Source organism: Cervus canadensis, chromosome 15 (genome assembly GCF_019320065.1).
Source record: "Cervus canadensis isolate Bull #8, Minnesota chromosome 15, ASM1932006v1, whole genome shotgun sequence".
Taxonomy (NCBI): Eukaryota; Metazoa; Chordata; class Mammalia; order Artiodactyla; family Cervidae; genus Cervus; species Cervus canadensis.
Genome location: NC_057400.1, coordinates 71,142,378 through 71,165,786, shown reverse-complemented (window position 1 = coordinate 71,165,786; position 23,409 = coordinate 71,142,378). Strand labels below are relative to the sequence as shown.

Here is a 23,409-nt window from a genome sequence, read left to right as displayed (position 1 = left end):
CTAATGAGGTGGATAAAACTGGAGCCTATTATACAGAGTGAAGTAAGTCAGGAGGAAAAAATATACAATACAGTATATTAACGCATATATATGGAATTTAGAAAGATGGTAACGATGACCCTATACGCGAGACAGCAAAAGAGACACAGATGTAAAGAACAAACTTTTGGACTCTGTGGGAGAAGGTGAGGGTGGGATGATTTGAGAGAATAGCATTGAAACATGTATATTATCATATGTGAAACAGATAGCCCAACCAGGTTTGATGCATGAGACAGGGTGCTCAGGGCTGGTGCACTGGGATGACCCAGAGGGATGGGATGGGGAGGGAGGTGGGAGGGGGGGTTCAGGATGGGGAACACATGTACACCCATGGCTGATTCATGTCAATGTATGGCAAAACCACTACAATACTGTAATTAGCCTCCAGTTAAAATAAATTAATTAAAAAAATAAAAAAAAAATAAAAGACACTTGCTCCTTGGAAGAAAACCACGACAAACCTAGACAGCATATTAAAAAGCAAAGACATTATACTGTGCCAAAGATCTGCATAGTCAAAGCTATGCTTTTTCCAGTAGTCATGTGAGAGTTGGGCCATAAAGAAGGTTGAGCGCTGAAGAATTGATGCTTTTGAACTGTGGTGTTGGAGAACACTCTTGAAAGTCCCTTGGACTGCAAGGAGATCCAACCAGTCAATCCTAAAGGAAATCAACCTTGAATATTCACTGGAAGGACTGATGCTGAAGCTGAAGCTCCAATAATTTGTCCACCTGATGCAAACAGCCGACTCTTTGGAAAAGCCCCTGATGCTGGCAAAGAGGAGGAGATGCTGTCAGGAGGAGAATGGGACGACAGAGGAGGAGATGGTTGTATGGCATCACCGACTCAATATACATGAGCCTGAGCAAGCTCTGGGAGATAGTGAAGGACAGGGAAGCCTGGTGTGCTGCAGTCCATCAGGTCACAAAGAGCTGGACACGACTGAGTGAGTGAACAATTGTCTTTAGGGGTTTCCCTGGTGTCTCAGTGGTGGAGAATCCGCCTGCCAATGCTGGAAACTCGGGTTCAATCCCTGGGTCGGGAAGATCCTCTGGAGAAGGAAATGGCAACCCACTCCAGTATTCTTGCCTGGGAAATCCCATGGACAGAGAAGCCTGGCAGGCTACACTCCATGGTGTCTCAAAGGAGTCAGATACTAAACTCAGTCACTAGACTAGACTAAGAGACTAAACAGCAGCAACAACATCTTTAGAGTTCTGTAGTTTCACTATGATGAGTAGTGTGTTGTCATTATTGAATTAAGGATTCAAAACTTTAATGAATTTTGGAAAATTCATAGCTATGCATCTTTCAGATATTTCTCTTATTCTATCTTCTCCTATTTGGACATTCATTAAATACATGAATGTTTTTCAAATGCCCTGGGTTATCACTAAACAGGGACTAACTTTTAGGTGATTTCCCAATTTGTAGGGTCTCAGCAATGAACTGAGGTAAATTTGGAGTCATGTATGGTACAGGCCCAATATTTCACATTCTCAAGGAGAGGTTTTTTTTCCCCTCAGTCAGAACCTAAACAGAGATAGCAAGAACTGAGTATAATAAAAAATCCACTCTTCCACCCTGATGTACACCTCTTAGTGAGTCTCAGTTTTGTATAAGGTTTTTAGTTCCATTTCCCAGCCTCACATCAGTCTAAGGACTGATCTGTTCCCAAGCAGACGACCGCAACTCTAGCTTCTACATTTTCCCATTAAATGCACTGCTCCTCCCCATTAGCTGCAGTGTCAGGGGGAAAAATAGAAGAAGGCTATGCTCAGTCGTGTCTAACTCTTTGTGGTGCCATGACTGGGGCCTGCCAGTTCCTCTGGCCATGGAATTTTCCAGGCAAGAATACTGGAGTGGGGTGCCATTTCCTACTCCAGGGGATCTTCCCCACCCAGGGATCAGAACCCACATCTCTTAGATCTCCCGCATTGGCAGGTGGATTCTTTACCACCAGCACCACCTGGGAAGCCCCAGCGTCAGAAGATATTATTAACTCTTGTCTTTAGAGTCTCCTAGTGCTGGCACCTGAGACTTCTCTTTCATTCCTATGTGTTGAGCTGTGCAGTTAATTTTTGTTGTATTTTATCCAGTACATTGAAAGGTTTATAGCAGGAGGTTTTTGTTATCTCAGCTCATCATCTTGCAGAACTGGAAGCTGTAATTTTATTTTTACCAGTATAAAAAATGCTAGCTGTAGTCCAAAGCTGTAAACTCATCAAGAAACTAATAAGAAATTAAATATTTATTTTAACAAAGAAATCATGGAATCTTGCTCTGTAAAATGTCAGACTGGTGATTTTTTAAAAATTAAAACAATACCCAAAATACTGCCCACAAACCTTTTACATACCTCTTTAAATCGTTTACAAATCATACTCTCCCTCCCAGCCACAGAGATTGAAGAGAAAAGAAGCAGAATTGAGCTAAGTAGAAAGAAGCCTAAATTTCAAATACAGTCAATTTTCATTAGGAAAAAAAAATAAAACTAACTGCTATTAAGAATGTGTTCAAGAACTTAACCAGTTAACACCTGGAGATCATTATTCATGTGGATTAGCTGCCTATGTTTTTCCCACCCACAGCTCTTGGTCACAGTTGGTGTTTCCGGGGATGGCCTCAGTCTTAGATAACCACTGACAATGGTACTTAGGGAAAGCAGAAGGCAAGTTAAATGCTGATTAAGCATTTAATATGTTCCAAATACTGTTGGGAACTTTACGTTCAATATTTCAGTTAAGTGTCATTAATCCTGTTCTAGAGAGAAGAAAATTTCAGGTTCCAGATTAGATAATGCACCTGAGCCAAAGAATTCACAAAGACTGGAGACAGGACTTGACCTCAAACAGGTATGACTTTGAAGCCTGTGCTAGGTCTACTCCATTAGAAAACCTTCTTTAGTATCTGCTGATAAGCAAAGAAGTTAAATCGGCATCTCTAGATTCAACTAATAAGAAGAAATGGATTCAAAAAGTTTAGGCTGAAAATACAAAAATGTTAAAAGCAAAACAGGCTTGCTGTTTAATCCTCGGCTATTCAGTATATTTTTCTCAACAAAGGAAAATCTAGAAACGCTGATTTAATTTTTCTTTGCTTATTAAGTATTAGCAGATACTGAAGAAGGCTGAACTAGGTCTGTATGATATCAATTCATTTTATATATAATTTTTTTTCTTCTGAATCTGTCAAACTCTAAAAGCTCACTTCAAAATTTAATATCTCTAGACTCCACAGCTGCAAATCTGACTGGATCCCAGCACATCGCAGAGGTTAGGAAGTCCCAGGTAAAGGTGAACATGCAGGGGAAATGATCCACTGTGCATGCTATTTATTTGCATGAGCATCTGCCTGGTGCTCATGACAGTGCTGTGTGATATCAGGAACACGGAGGCTAGAACATGTGTCCTGGGAGCAGAGAGCTGATGGAGACAAGTCTAGCATATTTCACTGCACACAAACCATACCAACACAAATACCAAATGGGACTATAGGATGATCTCAGCCTGTGTAAGTGCACCGAAAAAAAATCTGGAAGAAAAAATACTAAAATGTTAAGAATGGATCTAATTGGGAAGAGAGGTTGTGGGAAATTTTGTTCCATTCCTTTACATTTATTCTTCTCAGATTTTTTTAAATCACACTGATGCTTACTGCTACTTTACAAAATACATCATTTATAATACAGCATATTTCCCTAACACAAATATATCAGGTCTACTATATTACTGAAATTATAGAAGATGATCCTGTTCTAGGGATTCACACTAAATGGCAAATAAAACCACAATTAAGGGACTTCCCTGTGCTCCAGCAGTTGAGAATCTTGCCAGTGCAGGGGACACAGGTTTGATCCCTGGTCTGGAAATATTCCACGTATCTTGGAGCAAATCAGCCCGAGCGCCACAGCTGCCGAAGCCCACATGCCTAAAGCCTGTGCTCTGCAACAGGAGAGGCCGCTGCAGTGAGAAGCCCACGACCATAACCAGAGACTGGCCCCACTCACTGCGACCAGAGCGCCCACGCCCAGCAACGAAGGCTCAGCACAGCCACACAAATCTCGTCTTCAAAGATCCACAAAATTTAATTCAAGCGTATCAGAAACCTTCAAATTTTACATGCTTTGCTCAGAAAATACAATTCTAGAAGTTTATCTTAAGAAAATAATGATGAAAGGCTACAAAGATACCCAGTAAAGAGTTTAACATACTAAAAAGTTGTAAACAACCTAAATGCTCAACAACAATGTATTAACTAAAAATACCATGACATGTCTATAAAATGGACTAACATGTAGCCATGAAAATAATATTGTTGAGAAATATTTAATAACATCTAGAGAAGCCCACAGCATGTTATAGTGTGTGTGTGTGTGTGTGTGTGTGGCGGTGGTCGGGGGGAACAGGTCATGAAATAATACTATGAGTTTCATCTTGTTAATGAAAGGCTTATATGCAAAATAAAGATTGGCCAATATATACCATAATGTTAATAGAAATGTTATCTGGGTTGGGAGATTTCAAGTGACTTTTTTTCTAAAATTTCTATAATGATTATATATTAATTTTATAATACTAAAGATCAATAAAAACTAATTCTTTAAATCAGAACTCCAGATCCAATTTCATTTCTTTGAGTCCACGTATCATAACTTCATGTGTGATACTAATTTCCAGCCCAAGATGCTTCCAGATATGGAACACAGCCTACTCAGATGCAGCCTGAGCTGGGAGTTCTGGCCTCCAAGGCCAACAGGAAGCCTCTAACCTAAGGAAGTCCTTCCTGTCCCCTGGGGTGGACTTCAGGGGCATGGAGTGAGAGGAGCCTCGCCTGCCTCTGGCCTCTCTCGGCTGAGTCTGTTGCCAGGGGCCAGCCAGCCTCCCTGGGTACTCACTGGGGCATAGACTGACCTACTCATCCGCAGAGGATTTACTCAGCTTGTTTTTCTACCAAGAATTAAATCATTTATTCCATGAATTTATTGAGCATCTACTTCCTCTGTGCTAGGCAATAAATTAGTAACTTTTGCACACATTACTTCCTTTAATTCTCATGAAAATCCTCAGAATCATGTTATGGTTCTGATTTTACAAATGAGAAGCCTGAGGGCAGAGAATCAGGTTGCTTGCTCACTTCTCACAGTAAGAGGCACAGTTGAGATCCAAGATCCCAAGCCCAGTGCTTCCTACAGGTTATTATTTCTTTTAAAATAAACTAAAAGGTCAATTTTGATGCTTTGAACATTAATCCACATCTATCACCACATTCACAAGCTGCTTTTCCATTAAAATCCCATAGTCAATGTGGCTTTGACATAGCTAATGCCCACTGCTGAGAGTCTGCAGGCTCTGCCAGGAACCCAGTGAGGAGCAGCATCAATAATGTGGAGGTCTGCAAATGAAAACTACAGTGAGGTATCACCTCACACTGGTCAGAATGGCCATCAGAAAAAAATCCACAAACAACAAATGCTGGAGAGGGTGTGGAGAAAAGGGAACACTCTTGCACTGTTGGTGGGAATGTAAATTGATACAGCCACTATGGAAGATGGTATGGAGATTCCTTAAAAAACTAGGAATAAAACTACCATATGACCCAGTAATCCCACTCCTAGGCATATACCCTGAGGAAACTAAAATTGAAAAAGACACATGTACTGCAATGTTCACTGCATCACTATTTACAAGAGCTAGGATATGGAAGCAACCTAGATATCCATTAACGGATGAATGGATAAAGAAGCTGTGGGAAAAAAAAAAAAAAGAAGCTGTGGGACATGGAATATACAATGGGATGTTGTGCTATGCTGTGCTTGATCACTCAGTTGTGTCTGACTCTTTTTGACCCCATGGACTGTGGCCCTCCAGGCTTCTCTGTCCGTGGGGATTCTTCAGGCAAGAACACTCAAGGGGGTTGCCCTGCCCTCCTCCAGGAGATCTTCCCAACCCAGGGATCAAACCCAGGTCTCCCGCATTGCAGGCAGATTCTTTACCAGCTGTGCCACCAGGAAAGCCCCAATGGAATGTTACTCAGCCATAAAAAGGAACGCTTATTAGAACATCAGTTCTAATAAGGTGGGTGAATCTAGAGCCTGTTATACAGAGTGAAATAAGTCAGAAAAAGAAAAACAAGTATCAGATATTAAGGCATATACATGGAATCTAGAAAGATGGTTCTGGTGAACCTATTTTCAGGGTAGCAATGCAGATGCAGACATAAGAGAACAGACTTATGGACAAATGAGCCGGGGAGGAAGGAGAGGGTGAGATGAATGGAGAGAGTAGCATGGAAACACATACACCACCATATGTAAAAAGATAGCCAACGGGAATTTGCTGTCTGACTCAGGGAACTTAAAATGGGGTCTGTAACAACCTAGAGGGGTGGGAAGGGGTGGAAGGTGGGAGAAAAGTTCAAGAGGGAGGGGAAATATCTGTACCTGTGACGGATTCATGTTGCTGTATGGCAGAAGCCAAAGCAATATTGTAAAGCAATTATCCTTCAATTAATTAAAAATAAATTTTAAAAACGTGGAGGTCATTCCACAGTGGAAGGAGATTCACCATCAACTGGGTTGTTTGAGGAGCCTCTTCTGGAAGCCAGAGATGCTGGGCTACCTTCTGACTTCCCAGAGCTGCCTCCCTGTGCTCCTGCCCAGGTGAACCTGGGTCCAGGACAGTGAAACGCAGCTCACAGACTCCCTGCTGGCCTGGGACGGCCTGGGCACGGGCCTGTACCAGCAACACAAGGCAAGTTAGTGCCCAGGCTGGCCCAGCCCTTTGCTGCCTGGCCACATGTGGGCGGCTGCATCCCTGTCACGGGTCATGGGACTGCTGGAACTGTGGCAGATACATCAGAAGGAAGACATGCAGGAAGCACAGAAAAGTCTGCTTGCTGAGTGAGATGGGTGACAAGAGGCTAAAAGAGGCCCCTTTTCCCTGGTGCCTGTGCAGAGAAGTACTCTTCCCGCTGAACCACCCACAGCAGGAGAGGCTCTGGGAGAGAGAGCAGGTGCAGACACTTATTAAGCATCTCTTGCCAATTATTTTCCCCCAATTTCACCTGTGTCTCACACTAGCCCCTTTACAATCCTGTTTTCTTAGGCAGATGGCTGCAGCCTGAATGTGAAGCAGAGGCACTGCTGAAAGGGACTGTGTGGCTAAGGAGGTCTCACAGTTGGTTATGCTGGGCCCCAAATTAGTCTGGCTCTATTGCTGGGGTGGGGGGCAGTGTTCTGAGATCTGTCCTGTAGTCCAGACCAGCCCTTCTGAAGTCTGACCACAGAAGAGTTGCAGCCCAGACCCCAATGAGCCCATCTCACCAGCTCTCAGGGAGCCTCTCCACTTCAACTGGCTCAGCAGTCCTGTCTGAGCTGTGATTTCTAACAATCAGTGTCTTCATGGCTTCCTGTGTATAAATAGCATCTTTTTAATGAGACTAGAAACTCCCTTGCAGTAGATACCTCTTGGAACATCTGTCTGCCCAGCTCATAGAGGCAATTATGATTGTGCTGGCTTCCTGGGAAGACACTGCTTTCCACAGCAGACAGAGAAGGAAGCTGGCATGGAGGAGAGCAGCGAGTGCCCTCACAGACCCCCACTACTGACTGACCCCCAGGCTCTTGCTGGGCCAGGTTGCGTCTCAGCTTTTGTACACCACACCTTTTCTTTTGCTTAAGCTTTTACATCTCTCCTTTTACATCACTTGCCTCTAGTCTATGGGTCCCAACTTTTTTTTTCACTGTATCTTACACAATTCAGGTTCTCAGTTAAGACTAATGAATTCAGAGAGTTGTCCAGATTATTTTCTGAAACTTTCTGAAATGTTTCCACATCTGCCTTCATCTGCCTTCTCCCCTCAAAACAAATTATTTGCTGGCACTACTATCGGCTGATTATCAGTGAGTGTAATTCAGAAGGCTCTTTTATAACCTCTCACCTGACTATCTAACCATTCTGGCAATAGGAGCCCAGGGGAGGCTAGGAGCACCCTACAGTGCAGGTGGAGCAGAAAAATGTGAGCACAAGGTCAGCATCTCCCAAATGTGTCCCTCAGATGGACATGTGTGGTGTGCGTACACACACACACACATTCTGGAGTCAAATGAACTTTGAAAGTGCTACAATGTAGATAAGAAAATCATAGGCTCTGAGATGTTTGACCTGCCTTCCCCAAAGTTATCTGATTGGGATCCACAATCTTTTGGATTGTAGAAGTAAGCTACAAGTAGAAAAAGTTACTTTTCCACTTAACATTGCTCACAACTAGTGCTGTAATCTAGGCCACACTCTGGGATGTGTGTTTCTACTTTCACTTTCACGGTAATTGCCTTAGACAACCTTGTCACACAGCAATTTCCTCACAGCTCAAGAGATCAAATAAGCATTTCAGATGAGACGCAGATGGAATGGAAGAAACATGGTAAACCAATAGACCAGAGATCAATTTCAAGCTACCTGATCAATCGTCTGTGTGATGTGATCACCACTTGGTACACTCTGTGGACTCTCATTTTTCATTATAAAATAGAACTGTTATGAGGATTAAATAGAACAATTCTTATTTAAAATGGCATTTCTTCTTTCTCTTTCTCATCTGCATTCTTTCAGCAGTGTTCTTTGAGCTACCGACAACAGAGGGTGGGTAGAGAGATGCTTAGATGACAGGTCTGGAAGCCTGGATCACTTAAATTCATGTTTTAAAATGCACCCAGAATTAGATTATAAAATCTCTTAAAAACTGTTTTATTTTTGGCTGTGCTGGGTCTTTGTCACTGCTTGTGAGCTTACTCTAGTTGCAAGGAGTAGGGGATACTCTCTAGTTGCGGCGCACAGGCTGCTCATTAAGGTGACTTCTCTCCTTGTGGAATACAGGCTCTAGATGTGTAGGCTCAGTAAGGGCAGTGCCCCGTGGCATGTGGAATCTTCCTGGACCAGGGACTGAATTCACATTCCCTGCATTGGCAGATGGGTTTTTCACCACTGGACCACCAGGGAAATCGAGATTATAAGATCTCTTAAAGAAGCTTTATTCTGATTGGCCTAGAAAGAAATATTTATATAAGTTGAATATTCCAAATGTTACCAGAAGTTAAGGAAATTGAATCTCAAGTATTTTTAATGTGAAAAACAGAGATATTCTCATAGAAACAAAGAAACACTTCAAGTAAATTTAGGTAAATCTTTTGACAAATAAGACTAGCTTAATATTTGGTTTAATAAACAAAGCTATGTCTTCTTTGTGTTAAATAACTATCCATGTTAAATAATATATTTGTAAATTTTAATTTTGCTTGGGTATGTTCTTCCTAAACATATATGGGCATACTGATTGTATAAGCTAGCATCATATATACTAAATGTTTAAGATTATAAAAAAATGTACATTTGTACCTACCCAAACTGAGTCATTTTTATGATAAACTTTCAACAGTAAGTATGTCAGCTTGAAGATAATTTCTAACAGCTTTAAGTAACTCAACCTTGGAGTTAACTGTTGAGTGGGAAAGGTATCTAGATAATTTCAGTAAGATAGAATACTGCATCATTGATACTAAATAGAAGTTAAGATTATGTACTCTTGCTTTTTATTTTTATATGCTACAGAGAGACTGCATATAGTTAGGTCTATTAATCAATGTGTTCATTTTTTCCACTTTGAGAAGCTCTGCTATAAGAGGCGGAGAAGGCAATGGCCACCCACTCCAGTACTCTTCTCTTTCACTTTTAACTTTCATGCACTGGAGAAGGAAATGGCAACCCACTCCAATGTTCTTGCCTGGAGAATGCCAGGGACGGGGGAGCCTGGTGGGCTGCCGTCTATGGGGTCGCGAAGAGCCAGACACAACTGAAGCGACTTAGCAGCAGCAGCAGCTATAAGAGATAGAGCAGAGCTACATCTGTATCTGTAGATACAGAAAGTCTATGTCATGGTCAAAGCTGACTAGGAGTTGATGAGTTTTTAAGTAAGATTTTCAAAAGGAACTTTAGTATATAATATTATACTGATAAAAAAAGATTTTGATGTTCTATTAAAAGGAAAACAATTTCTTAAGATTATTGGTCAGCTAATTTTTTTTCTGGCCACACCACATGGCCTGCAGAATCTTGGTTCTCTGATCAGAGATCTAACATGGGTCCCTAGCAATGGAAGCATGGAGTACTAACCATTGGACTACTAGGGAATTCCCTACTGGTCTGCTCTTAGTAAGAGGTTGTAGAAGGTTATTAATTGCTTTCTGTGTAATCTGCCTACAAAGTAGAGATTCTATGTATTATCAAAATCATTCCTTTGTGCTTGATGTAGACTTTGTTATGACTTTGATTATTTAAGAAAACAAAAGTTTCTTAGTTAGGAAATAGATAAGGCTCTTTACAATAATGTTTATTTTAGAAATATTTTATTAGTTAGCCAAGTACCGTTCTCGGTAACCCAGATCCAACTTAATCAGTGTTCAAATCTTGTGACAATTTTTGATATTTTATGTTTCCAAAATTAAATCCTAAATGATGACTTTTCCACCTAAAACTGTCTTGTGATTTCCCAGAGGGCTCCTGGAAAATCATAATGCACTTGTTCCCTCACCTTATAAAAAAGTCAAGTGCGAGATATATTTAGGCCTACTTGATACTGATGAGTCAAATGGGAAGAGCTATCAAGCCAGAAGAGTTCCATGGCTTTCCCTTTATTGTTGTTCAGTTGCTAAGTCATATCCGACTCTTAGCAACTCCATGGATTGTAGCACACCAGGCTTCCCTGTCCTTCACTATCTCCTGGAGTTTGCTCACATTCATGTCCATTGAGTAGGTGATGCTATCTAACCATCTCATTCTATGCCAATCCCTTCTCATTTTGCTTTCCATCTTTCCCAGCATCAGGATCTTTTCCACTTAAGTGACCAAAGTATTGAAGTTTCAGCATCAGTCCTTCCAACGACTATTCAGGTTGTTTTCCTTTAGGATTGACTGGTTTGATTTCCTTGATGTCCAAGGGACTCTCAACAGTCTTCTCCGACACCACAGTTCAAAAGCACCAATTCTTCAGTGCTCAGTCTTCTTTATGGTAACTCTCACATCCACACATAACTACTGGAAAAACCATAGCTTTGACTATATGGACCTTTGTCAGTAAAGTGATGTCTCTACTTTTTAATATGCCATCCAGATTTCTCATACATTTCCTTTCAAGGAGCAAGCGTCTTAATTTTGTGGCTTCAGTCACTGTCCACAGTGATTTTGGAGCACAAGAAAATAGTCTGTCACTGCTTTCACTTTTTCTCCTTCTGTTTGCCGTGAAGTGATGAGACCAGATGCCGTGATCTCAGTTTTTTGAATGCTGAGCTTTAAGCCAGTTTTTTTTCACTTTCCTCTTTCACCCTCATCAAGAGGTTCTTCAGTTCTTTGCTTTATTGATGTTTATTAATATACAGATGCTAATATACAGACCTGATTCAGACTTATTGAATCTATATTTAGATATTTTTGGCATATTCTAACTGTATACTTGCCATATTCATAATATAATTTGGTTAGGATTTTTACATCCTGAAGCTTTGTCCTCTGTAAAGATCACCTTCTGTACAGATTCCCTGTGAATGTTAATCCATTTTAATAAATTAGATGTGATGTTAATGGCCTTCTTTAAGAATAGAGTTAGTCATTATGTTTATAGTTATGATGTCTCAGGTTTTTTTGATTGAATTCATTATCTTTCTCTGTACACTGCAGAAACAACTAAATTTCCTTGTCCATTACATTATTATTATGAAGTCTCATCAGATCTTTCATTTTAATGTCCTATCTCTTAGATGTACAAGAACCCTCTTTTGTTCTTCTCACATTATCTTTAACTCATAAATTGCCACTTAGTATAGTCTGTAAAGTTAAAAGAAACATTTGTAAATGGTATCTTTTTCTCCCTGTCTGGCCTCTCCAGAATTTAAAAATTCTTACTAAGTATTCTTATTTTCAAAGCAATATAATTATTTGTGTAGGTTCAATAAGAATCTATCCTCCTTGTCAATGGAAGGAATACCTGGAACACTGGCTATGCAATCCAACCTTTGCCTAGAATGACATATTTGGAAATGATTTGATTTAGTCAAATGTAACCAGACACTATAAGTAGTTACGGCTGACTTCATGGAGTCAATGTTTACAAAGCTCTCTCTCTTACATAACTGATTTTAACACATACTAGAAAGCTACAACAATCAAGAATCATGTGGTATGGGCAAAAGAACAGACCCTTAGATCAGTGGGAAAGAATAGGGAGTTCGGACACAAACACAGATTTTGCTGAAAACACAGGTTTTCAGCAAAGGTACAAAGGCAATTCAGTGGAGAAAGAAGTCTTTGAACTAAATGGTGCTGCAACGTTTGCACATGCACATGCAAAAAAAGAACTTTCACCTTCATCTCAAATCTTAAAAAGCTAACTCAAAATGGATCAAAGATCTAAGTATAGTATGTAAAACTACAAAATGTTCCTGAAGAAAACACAGCAAAAACTCTTCACATCCTCAAGTTCAGTCAAGATTTCTTGACTATAACACTGAATGTATGATACATAAAAGAAAAACTATAAATTAAATTCCATTAAAATTACAAATTTTTTCTCTGCAAAAGAAACTATCAGAGAATTAAAATACAAGCCACAACTGGAAACATTTGCAAATCATATATCTGACAAAGTACTTGTACTCAGGACACAGTATACAGAACTCTCAAAACCCAATAATAAGAAAAACTGGCAAAAGATTCAGGTACTTCCACCAAAGAAGACATAATATAGAAAATAAGCATATGAAAAATGTTCAACATCAATAGTCTTTAGGAAACTACAAATTAAAGCCAAATGAGACATTACATACCTAACAGAATGAGTGAAAAAACGCAATACTAAGCATGGACAAGATTCTGAGCAATGGTAACTGCCAAACTTCAATGGCAGCTACTTTGAAAAAAAGTTTGGGATTTCTTATAAATAACAAATAATCTCTGTTCAAAAATGAAAAGTGATCTCTGTTTGTTTCCAAGGAAAACCATTTAATATCACAGTAATCCAAGTCTAATGCCCCAACCAGTAATGCTGAAGAAGCTGAACTGTTCTATGATGACCTACTAGATCTTCTAGAACTAACGTCAAAAAAAGATGTCCTTTTCATAATACGGGACTGGAATGCAAAAGTAGGAAGTCAAGAGATATCTGGAGTAACAGGCAAGTTTGATCTTGGAGTACAAAATGAAGCAGGGCAAAGGCTAACAGAGTTTTGCAAAGAGAACACACTAATCATAACTAACTGCCTCTTCCAACAACACAAGAGATGACTCTATACATACACATCACCAGATGGTCAACACCAAAATCAGACTGACTATATTCTTTGCAGCCAAAGATGGAGAAGCTCTATATAGTTAGCCAAAACAAGACCAGGAGCTGACTGTGGCTCAGATCATGAACTCCTTATTGCAAAATTCAGACTTAAAGAAAGTAGGGAAAAACACTAGACCAATCAGGTATGACCTAAATCAAATCCCTTATGATTATCCAGTGGAAGTGACAAACAGATTCAAGGGATTAGACCTGATAGACAGTGCCTGAAGAACTATGGATGGAGGTTCGTGACATTGTACAGGAGGTAGTGATGAAAACCATCCCCAAGAAAAGAAATGCAAAAAGGAAAAATGGTTGTCTGAGGAGGCCTTACAAACAGCTGAGAAAAGTAGAGAAATGAAAGGCAAAAGAGAAAAAGAGAGATATATCCATCTGAATGCAAGGAGAGATAAGAAAGCCTTTTTAAGTGAACAATGCAAACAAACAGAGGAAAACAATAGAATGGGAAAGACTAGAGATCTCTTCAAGAAAATCAGGGATGGCAAGGGAACATTTCATGCAAAGATGGGCTCAATAAAGGACAGAAATGATATGGACCTAACAGAAACAGAGATATTAAGAAGTGATGGCAAAAAAAAAAAAAGAAAAGAAGTGATGGCAATAATACACAGAAGAACTATACCAAAAAGATCTTCATGACCCAGATAACCACAATGGTGTGATCACTCACCTAGAGCCAGACATCCTGGAATTCGAAGTCAAGTGGGCCTTAGGAAGCAACACCATGAACAAAGCTAGAAGAGGTGATGGAATTCCAGTTAAGCTATTTCAAATCCTAAAAGATGATGCTGTGAAAGTGCTGCACTCAATATGCCCACAAATTTGGAAAACTCAGCAGTGGCCACAGGACTGGAAAAGGTCCATTTTCATTTCAATCCAAAGAAAGGCAATGCCAAAGAATGTTCAAACTACCACACAACTGGACTCATCTCACACACTAGCAAAGTAATGCTCAAAATTCTCCAAGGGAGGCTAACCCTAACCGAGAACTTCCAGATGTTCAAGCTGGATTTAGAAAAGGCAGAGGAACCAGAGATCAAGTTGCCATCATCATCAAATTGCTGGATCATAGAAAAAGCAAGAGAGTTTCAGAAAAACATCTACTTCTTTATTGACTATGCCAAAGCCTTTGACTCTGTGGATCACAAGCTGGAAAATTCTTAAAGACAGGGGAATATCAGACCACCTTAACTGCCTCCTGAGAAATCTGTATGCAGGTCAAGAAGCAACAGTTAGAACCAGACATGGAACAATGGACTGGTTCCAAATCAAGAAAGGAGTACATCAAGGCTTTATGTTGTTACCCTGCTTATTTAACTTAAATGCAGAGTTCATCATGTGAAATGCTGGGCTGAATGAAGCACAAGCTGGAATCAAGACTGCTGGGAGAACTATCAATAACCTCAGATATGCAAATGACACCACCCTTATGGCAGAAAGTGAAGAGGAACTGAAGAACCTCTTGATGAAGTGAAAGAGGGGAGTGAAAAAACTAGCTTAAAATTCAACGTTCAAAAATTAAGACCATGGCATCCAGTCCTATCACTTCATGGCAAATAGATCAGGAAATAATGGAAACAGTGACAGACTTTATTTTTTTGGGCTCCAAAATAACTGTGGATGGGGACTGCAGCCATGAAATTAAAATACACCTACTTTTTGGAAGAAAAGCTCTGAGCAATCTAGACAGCATATTAAAAAGCAGAGACATTATCTGGCTGAAAAAAGTCTGTCTAGTCAAAGCTATGATTTTTCCAGTAGTTATGTACGGACGTGAGAGTTGGACTATAAAGAAAGCTGAGTGCTAAAGAATTGATGCATTTGAACTGTGGTTTTGGAGAAGACTCTTGAGAGTCCCTTAGAAAGCAAGGAGATCAAACCAGTCAATCCTAAAGGAAATCAGTTCTGAATATTCATTGGAAGGGCTGATGCTAAAGCTGAAGCTCCAATACTTTGGCCACCTGATGCAAAGAACTAACACCTTAGAAAAGACCCCGATGCTCAGAAAGACTGAAGACAGGGGGAGAAGGGGATGACAGAGGATGAGATGGTTGGATGGCATCACTGACTCGATGGACACGAGTTTGAGCAAGCTCTGGGAGTTGGTAATGGACAGGGAAGCCTGGCGTGCTGCAGTCCATGGGGTTGTAAAGAGTTGGACACGACCAAGCAACTGAACTGAACTGACCATTTACCAAATACAATTCACTCCACTGTATTTACCCAAGAGAAACATAACTTACCTCCATAGAGACACCCATACAATAATGTTCACAGAAGTTTTATTTGTTATAGACAAAAACTGGAAATAACCCAAATGTCAATCAGTTAGTGAACTAATAAGCAAACTGTGGTACATCTATTCAGTGGCATATTATTTGGCAATTAAAAGGAGAAAATCAATTCCTGATACATGCAAAAACATATGCATTATGCATTATGTCAGGGAGAAAAGCCAGACCAAAAATAAAATATGATATAACTCCATTTATATGACATTCTGGAACAGGCAAAGCCATCTGTATAGAGAATAGCCTAGCCAGCAACTGGAGGTGGGCAAAGGGGTTGACTGCAAAGAGGCAGCTCTAGTTTTTTAGAGATGAAAGTTCTATATTTTGATTGTGGTGGTGGTTATACAGCTGCTTAAATGTGTCAAAACTCACAGCATTATATGCTAAAGAGAGTAACTTTTACTGTGTATAACTTTAAGAAAAATACTGAAAGATGGAAAAAAGTGTGCAAGCAATTTGGTCATATCAACCGTCTGCTTGAAACCTTTCCATGGCTCCAAGAACTGTCAGTCCACATTTTCCAGCACACAGCCACAGTGTGGTCTTCTTGGCTCCAGCCTCATCTCTTGCTATGCTCCTCATTCAATACTATTTGCAATTGCTGCATGTTGAGCCACAGTACCTAGCGCAGGTGCTCAGTCAGCACCTGACTGAGGTGCTGACATTCCTTCCCACATCTTTCTGCATTTGTTTATGCCAGCCTTTTCTCCTCAAAGCTCTTTCTAGTCCTCACCACAGTTCACTTGCAGGCAATAAGTCTCAGGCAATACCTCCTCCTGACATCTCTCTAAACCACTTCCTCCCTGTCTCTGCCCCCCATAATAAGTTGGGTCTGGCACACTGCTTCTGCGCTTCCTTATCTGTAAAGACAAAGATGTTCAAGACTTGCATATTCTGAAGAAAGGACTGATTTTCAGTTGGCTCCTGGAAGACTGACTCTTAAGTCCTTAAAATATTCCTGCCACTAGCAGTCTTTCATACCTGGGACCTTGGAACATGCCAGATAGTTTATACTAATTATATGATTGTGCTAGGGCCCTTGAGCTACACTGTATTAGTGGCCTCGGGACGGACTGAAGATTAAATAAGGTCGGTCGGTCTTACGCATGCTGCATGCCTAAGTGACTGACTGCACATGAAAACCCTAGACCTCAAGGCTTGGGTGAGCTTCCCTGGTTGGCAGTACTTCCTACATGTTGTCACCATGTTGCTAGGGGAACCGAGCATTGTCCATGGGATTCTACGAAAGGGTGTATTTGGAAGCCTGTGCCTGATTTCTCCTGAACTCTGCCCTATGTACATTTTGCCTAGGTTTTAATTTGAATCCTCTCACTGTAATATGTTAGAACTATGAGTATGACCACTCTTCTGTGTTCTATGACTCCTTCTACAGAATTATCTACTGAGAGTGATTCTGGTACATCAAACCATTGTGTTAACTTCGGTCAGAGCACTTATCATAATGAGCTGACACTGCCTATCTCTCTCTGCTGTGATTCCTTCAAGGGCAATGACCTTGGACGATTTGTCTGCCATCTCCGGTGCCTAGTGCTGTACCCGGAAAATGATGTGTTAAGTAAATGTCTGACTGTAAGAGAGGCAAAGTCTTCTTATGAGTCTGATTCCCTTCTGAGCCAGAAAACCACCTCCAGGACTTGAAGAAGAATGCAGATGTAGCATGGGTTCTCTCCCAAGAAATCATGCAAAAGCACATGTAGTAAGAACTGTCAACCCCAGCAGCCTGAACTAAGAATTAAGCCTGTGAGACAAAACATCCAGAAGAGGAATTTTAAAAACCTCAGCCAAGTAACAGCAGTGTGATAGCATAGCGGAGGGCTACAGAGGCTATAGACGCTTAAGGGGAGATGAGAACAGGGAGCAGAAAGAAGGGCCATGGAAATTTTACTCTGTCAACTATGTTGTATTTTCAAAATTTGCCTTTAAGGAAAGCCTTCTTCAAATCAGGATAAGTAACATTACAGTGGAAAATGTCAAGATCGGATATTTAAAATTCAAGAAGTCTTTGGAAACACAGAATGTCTACCTACAGTTCTCTGCTGGATTTTCTGCTAATGTTCTGCCCTGCAGGTTAGCTGCAATTCCGGTCTCAATTATGAGCCTTTCTGGCTCTTGCTGACAGCTTTTAAAATGTTTAGCAATATTCTCTATCACAAAAATCACAACACCAATACTTAGGTTTTGCTAAGGCTCTTTTACTGGTAATTCTGAATCTTACGTAAGCAATAAACACAGCTCAATGCAATGCACCTGTACTTTGTCTTAGAGTCACAGACCATTCAAAAAGAAATACAATATGTGATAAATGCCAACTCACTAGCAGGAACCCACCTTAAATCAACATCTCTGACTAGAATCATGGAGTTGATTAGAAAAGAAGTCAGACCTTAGATATCAATCTCCTCATTTTGAAAATGGGGGTACCTGGGACCCAGAAAACTAGCCCTGGCTGTTGAATAAAGACAACAGTGACCAGGCAAGTAGCCAAGACATTATTTCAACGTGTGAACTCCCCCAGGATTCTGCTTTTCTCTGTTGGGCCTGGCATAGGCTCCACTTCAAACCTAGCAGAGTCCCCTGAGAAGACACACCAATCCAGGCCTGAAAGCGAAAGTCGCTCAGTCATGTCCAACTCTTTGCAACCCCATGGACTATACAGTCCATGAGGTTCTCCAGGCCAGGATACTGGAGTGGGTAGCCTTTTCCTTCTCCAGGGGATCTTCCCAATCCAGGATTGAATCCAGGTCTCCCGCATTGCAGGCAGTTTCTTTACCAGTTGAGCCACAAGGGAAGCCCAACAGTACTGGAGTGGGTAGCCTTTTCCTTCAACAGGGGATCTCCCTGACCCAGGAATCGAACCAGGGTCTCCTGCATTGCAGGTGGATTCTTTACCAACTGAGCTATCCTAGTCAAACATGACCTAGCTGGGAAACTTTGAGTATGTTACTACATCTCTCTGGCCCTATTTTTCTATCTGAATTGTAGGACAGCAATGGATTTTTATGTGGTTAATGAAGTAACATGGAGCCTTATGCCTGGCATATGTAGAAGATACTCAACAAATGTACCTTCCCTTTCTTTTTCCCATTAAGTTCTCCTCTATGGCAGCCTTTCCAATGAGATTTCCTCAACTGAACTACAGATACTCCCAAAATTATTTGAATGCTACCAAGGATGTTATATCCATTCTAAAAGAATAGAATTCACTCATTGCATATAATGGGTGTCTCTGGACATTAGGGACATTAGGACTTAATTCTCTCCAGAAATTCAGTTAAGAGCTGATTCCACAGACTCCCACAGCTATACAGGGTTCATGTACCCTTTCACACCTCTGGTACAGAGCACTACCCATGCAGAGCCTCCCAAAACAAGGCAGAAAGTCAAGGCCTGAGGATTCTCATGTCAACTCTTCCAGTATCATGTTGCTTTAAACCCTCCCCTGCCACTGCAGGGGCAACTCTGAGCCCCTCGAGGAGAAGCCTTCTGGGCCTTAGCTTTTACCTTGTCTCCCCTCACCCACCTTCTCCCATATCCACCCACCCTACACCTTCATGCACATACAGCTGTTATCTCTCGGCTCATCCCCGCTGCCTCAGTTCTCCCAGCCTAGTCCAGACAGTCCACGGATCTCAGGAGTATCTAATAAACCTAGGCTTCTGCCATATTCATCCGACTTTCGCCTGCCCTGGGGGCCACCAGGGCTACACTCCACACAAACCTTCCCCCTCTCCAGGGGCTCTTTGGGCAGGTCTGCCATTACTGAGGAGGAACAGTAATTCACTTGACTGTAGAAGTGAAAGGAAAGTTATCTGGGCAAAGAGAAGAAAGGGTTCATTTGCCAATTTGCTTAAAGTTCCCCTTTGGTATTGATCTCGTTTGATTTTCTTAAACTGAGGGCTATTTAAGCACTCCAGAGAAGAAGGAAAGTTTCAAGGGAACTGGAATGGGAGGGAGTAAGAGCTGCAGAATTCTGAAAAGCCTTTAGTTGGAGGGTACATCAACAGCTGAGTCATCCAACTTTTCTGAGTTTCACCTGTGTGTTCTGAGACAAGACAGATTTAGAGTCATGGAGTGTTCAATGCAGGTGAATGGGCATCCTTCTTCAAGTCTACTGATTTTAGAGCAGAATTCAAACCCTCTATCTGCCATTCTTGGTCCTCTTACACTCAAGCCAACCTCTACTCCTCCTCAACCTGGCCTGTGCTCCATCCAGGAAGGTGGGGACAGGAACGGGACAAGGACGCGGGAGGGGATGCCACAGGACAACCCTGAATATCTGGAGCCCCAGGCTTTCACAGGCTGCACCCCAACCCCCACCCAGGAGCATAATGGGTGCACCACCTCCGTTTCCCAGGCAGCATCTGTCTTCCTTCATAGCTTTCACTGCAAGGGCTCAAAACTAACTTGAATGTTTCTAAGTAAAACATAAAGATTATAGTTTAACAACTAAGCAAGGGTCACCACTCTGGGCTTCCTTGCTTAATTAATGTTTAGGGTCAATATCTTCCTATCAATTTGCACCCAGAACTCGGTCCCTAGGATATGAAAGGGAGCCCTAAGAGGAACCCACCAGTCCCAGGGGACACCACAGCAATCCCATCTCCGGCAAACGCAGTTTCCGCGGGTCCAGGAGGAGAGCCCCTCCTCTGGCGGAGAGCCTCAGTCCTGGAGCCAGGACCACACACACTGAATCCAGTCCACCCTTAGCCAGAGAGCGTTCTCCTCTCTCCTATTTTACAGAACCCAAGGAGCTGCAGTTCGGAAAGCCAGACCTGTGCCATCTGGTCAAGAACGTTTGGAGAAGGGAAACAGCACATCAAGGGATCACATTCTATTCTCACCGTAAACACTCGATTTCCGAGTTGAGGACGCGCCTGGCTACGAGGGGGGAGGGGGCCGACTAGGCTCAGCTGTAACAGAAGTGGTTAAAAGAAGGGACGAGGGTGGTGGGCGGTGGTGGTGGTAAATCAGAAGAAAACCCGATAAAAGAGGGATTCGGAAGAGCGAAGCAATAGGAACCAAGGAACCGGAAGATGGAAACGAGCAACAGAAAAAGTGCAGGAGGAAAGGGCAGGCGGAGACACCGTCTCGAGGGGGATGGAGAGAAGGCGCTCTAGACGGACTGACGCGGGGAACGGAAGGGGTGCGGCGGCGCGAGGGGCGGCGGCGGCGGCACCCTTACCGGCGGTGGCCGAGCGCAGGCTCTCCAGGCTCCAGGAGCGGGACAGGGCGCCGCGCATGCCCCCGCTGCCGCCGCGGCCCCCGCACACCACGCCGCTGCTGTCCGAGTCGGAGCCCGGGGACAGCCCGGCGCTACTGCCGCCGCCGCTGCTGCTGCTCGTGCCGAGGTCCCCGCTCGTCTGCCCGCTCGACTCGCTCGGGCATTGCTGCGCTCTCGTGCAGGCGGGTCCCAGCTCCAGCCACAGGTTCGCGGGCGGCTGGGCCGCGGCGGCGCCGGGGCTGCCGGGCGACGGGGCCAGCGAGCCGGGGCCCGGACCGGGCGAGGGGCGTGCAGACGGTCGCGCGGCGTCCTCGGCCCCATCCCCGCCGCCGCACGGCCGCCGCTCCGGGCCAGCTGACATCATGGGGCTCCGCTAAGGAGGCTCCCGGCCGCCGCCAACCGCTGGGGCTCTGCGGCCGCGGCGGCGGGGACCCTCAGCGGGCGCGGGGCGCACGCGGCTCGGGCGAGGCCAGGTGTCCACCGGGCAGGACGCGGCTCAAGTGCTCGCCGCCCGTTCCCGGCCGCCGGGCGGGCGCTGAGCCGCGGCGCCGACCCCGGTGCGGGTCGCGGGCTCGGTCAGCACGCGCTCACGCAGGCGCGCACGCAGACTTGGGGCGGCCGCGGCGGCGGCGGCGGGCGCGGCGCGCTGGGCCCCGGGCAGTTCTCGGTCCCCGCAGGCCCGTGCCCTGCTGCCGGCATTCGCGCGCGTGGCTTAGGACTGGGGCATCCTTGGAAGGAGGTGTCCCAGACACCCCGCAACCATGGCGGTGAGGAGAGCTGGCGGGCGCTGGCTTTACCCCCTCTAGGATCCAACGCGTCCTTGCCCGTCTGGGGCAGGAGCGTAGGCAGAAGGCCACGCTCAGCCCTGCAAGCCGGGTCGGGGAGCGCGCTTGGTGGAGTCGCGTCCCTCCTCTCCCGGTCTGCCACGCGGCGGTGCGCGGGGAACGTTCGGCACTGACGCCCCTCGGGCCAGCGGGCCAGCAGGAGTCTGCCGGCGGTGCTCTGCCAGCAAAAGTAGACTCACGGTCCACGCCAAAGAATTTGAGAAAGTGTCTGGGAAAGTCCAGAAACAGGTGCAAACGAAAATGGGTCACAAAGCACATGACATAGAGCCGAGAGCCCAGGATTCTAGGGTTTCTCGAATTTTGTTGTTGCGGAGGCGGGGATTGGAGAACGGAGCGTTTCCTCCAACGCTGCCACACACCCGTGAGCATTCTGTAGGGTCTTGGAGTGTGTCTAGAGGGAGGGTGAGGTACCTCCACTGCTCCAAACAAGCGTGACGATCAGTGAGAAGTGTGAGAAGACGTCCCAGTATCTACTGACAAGGGCTAAGCAGGGCTGCTGACAGCCCCCATTCCCAGGCTCACCAGTCCTGCAGGCTCTAGGGAGCTGGTTGTAAAGCAGCATAAGTATTAACGATGGTGAGGATGAAACGAGAGGTCCTTGTCATGCCCTAGCATACTAGCTGGTGTAGGGTGAATGCTAGAAAAGTGGTCATTCTCTCTGCTTCCCTCCACTTGGGGTCGATTTCCTGTAGCCTATCTCCTTCCCTAAGCGATGTGTGTGCCTAGGTCTGTATCATAAGGGATCCTGCCTCTTCATAGATATCATCTCCTCTTCTTACAGGCCCTGGGTTATCTCTTCATACGATACCCACCCTAACAACTCAGGGGGCTGGGACAATGGCATGGATCTTAACAGACAGCGAGGGACCATCACATGTTTGAGGGAAACCTCCAAGAAGTCACAGATCAAAGCAGGGAGAAGGAACTGATGGGAATGATAAAAATCCAGGAGCAAATAAAAACTTAAAAAAAAATCTTCAACATCTACAGAAAGATGAGAAATTGCATCAGTGAAAAAAAGAATGAAAGGATGGAAGAGAACTCTAAAAAATAAGGTAGACAAAACAATATATTCTATAGAAGGATTAGAGCAGAGTCAAGGAAACCTCCATGAAGTAGGACAAGAAGACAAAATGGAAAACAGAAGGGGAAAAAAATCTGTGCAGAAATATTGCTCTAAAATTTTCAACATCTAACAGGAATCCAAAAGAAAAAAACAGAAAATACCAAAGCAGCACACAAAAAAATTCACTAGAAGAAAAGATGTTCTGCATGTTTAAATGCCCCAATAGCGTGACAAGGTCTATACCAAACCATGTTATGAAATTTCAAAACCCCACAAAGACAGAGGGTACGACAAGGTTCCACAGGAGGAAGGAATGAGAAAAGACTAACTTGGTAATATACAATGTATCAAATTCAATAGATTTAAGAGCAACACTGTAAATGAGAAGGCAAGAGGGAAATGTCTCTAAAACTGCAAAAATTAGTGACCTAGAATTCTACACTGTATCAAATAGAAGGAGTTTCACAGAGGCTAGGTCTTTATAAAATTTTTGCTCATGTGCCTTTTTCCAGGAAAATGTGCTCC

At 43.4% G+C, this 23,409-nt stretch overlaps 1 protein-coding gene across 1 annotated transcript in view; it reads right to left on the bottom strand.

The window, feature by feature from the left end:
* ARHGEF4 (Rho guanine nucleotide exchange factor 4) overlaps window positions 1-21,506 on the bottom strand; it is a 104,144-nt gene extending 82,638 nt beyond the window's left edge. Inside the window, exon 1 of the mRNA XM_043487499.1 lies at window positions 20,935-21,506. Within this exon, the coding sequence (XP_043343434.1) occupies window positions 20,935-21,337 (403 nt within the window). The 5' untranslated portion in view covers window positions 21,338-21,506. The remainder of the gene's footprint in view (window positions 1-20,934) is intronic.
* Window positions 21,507-23,409: the final 1,903 nt, after the last annotated feature.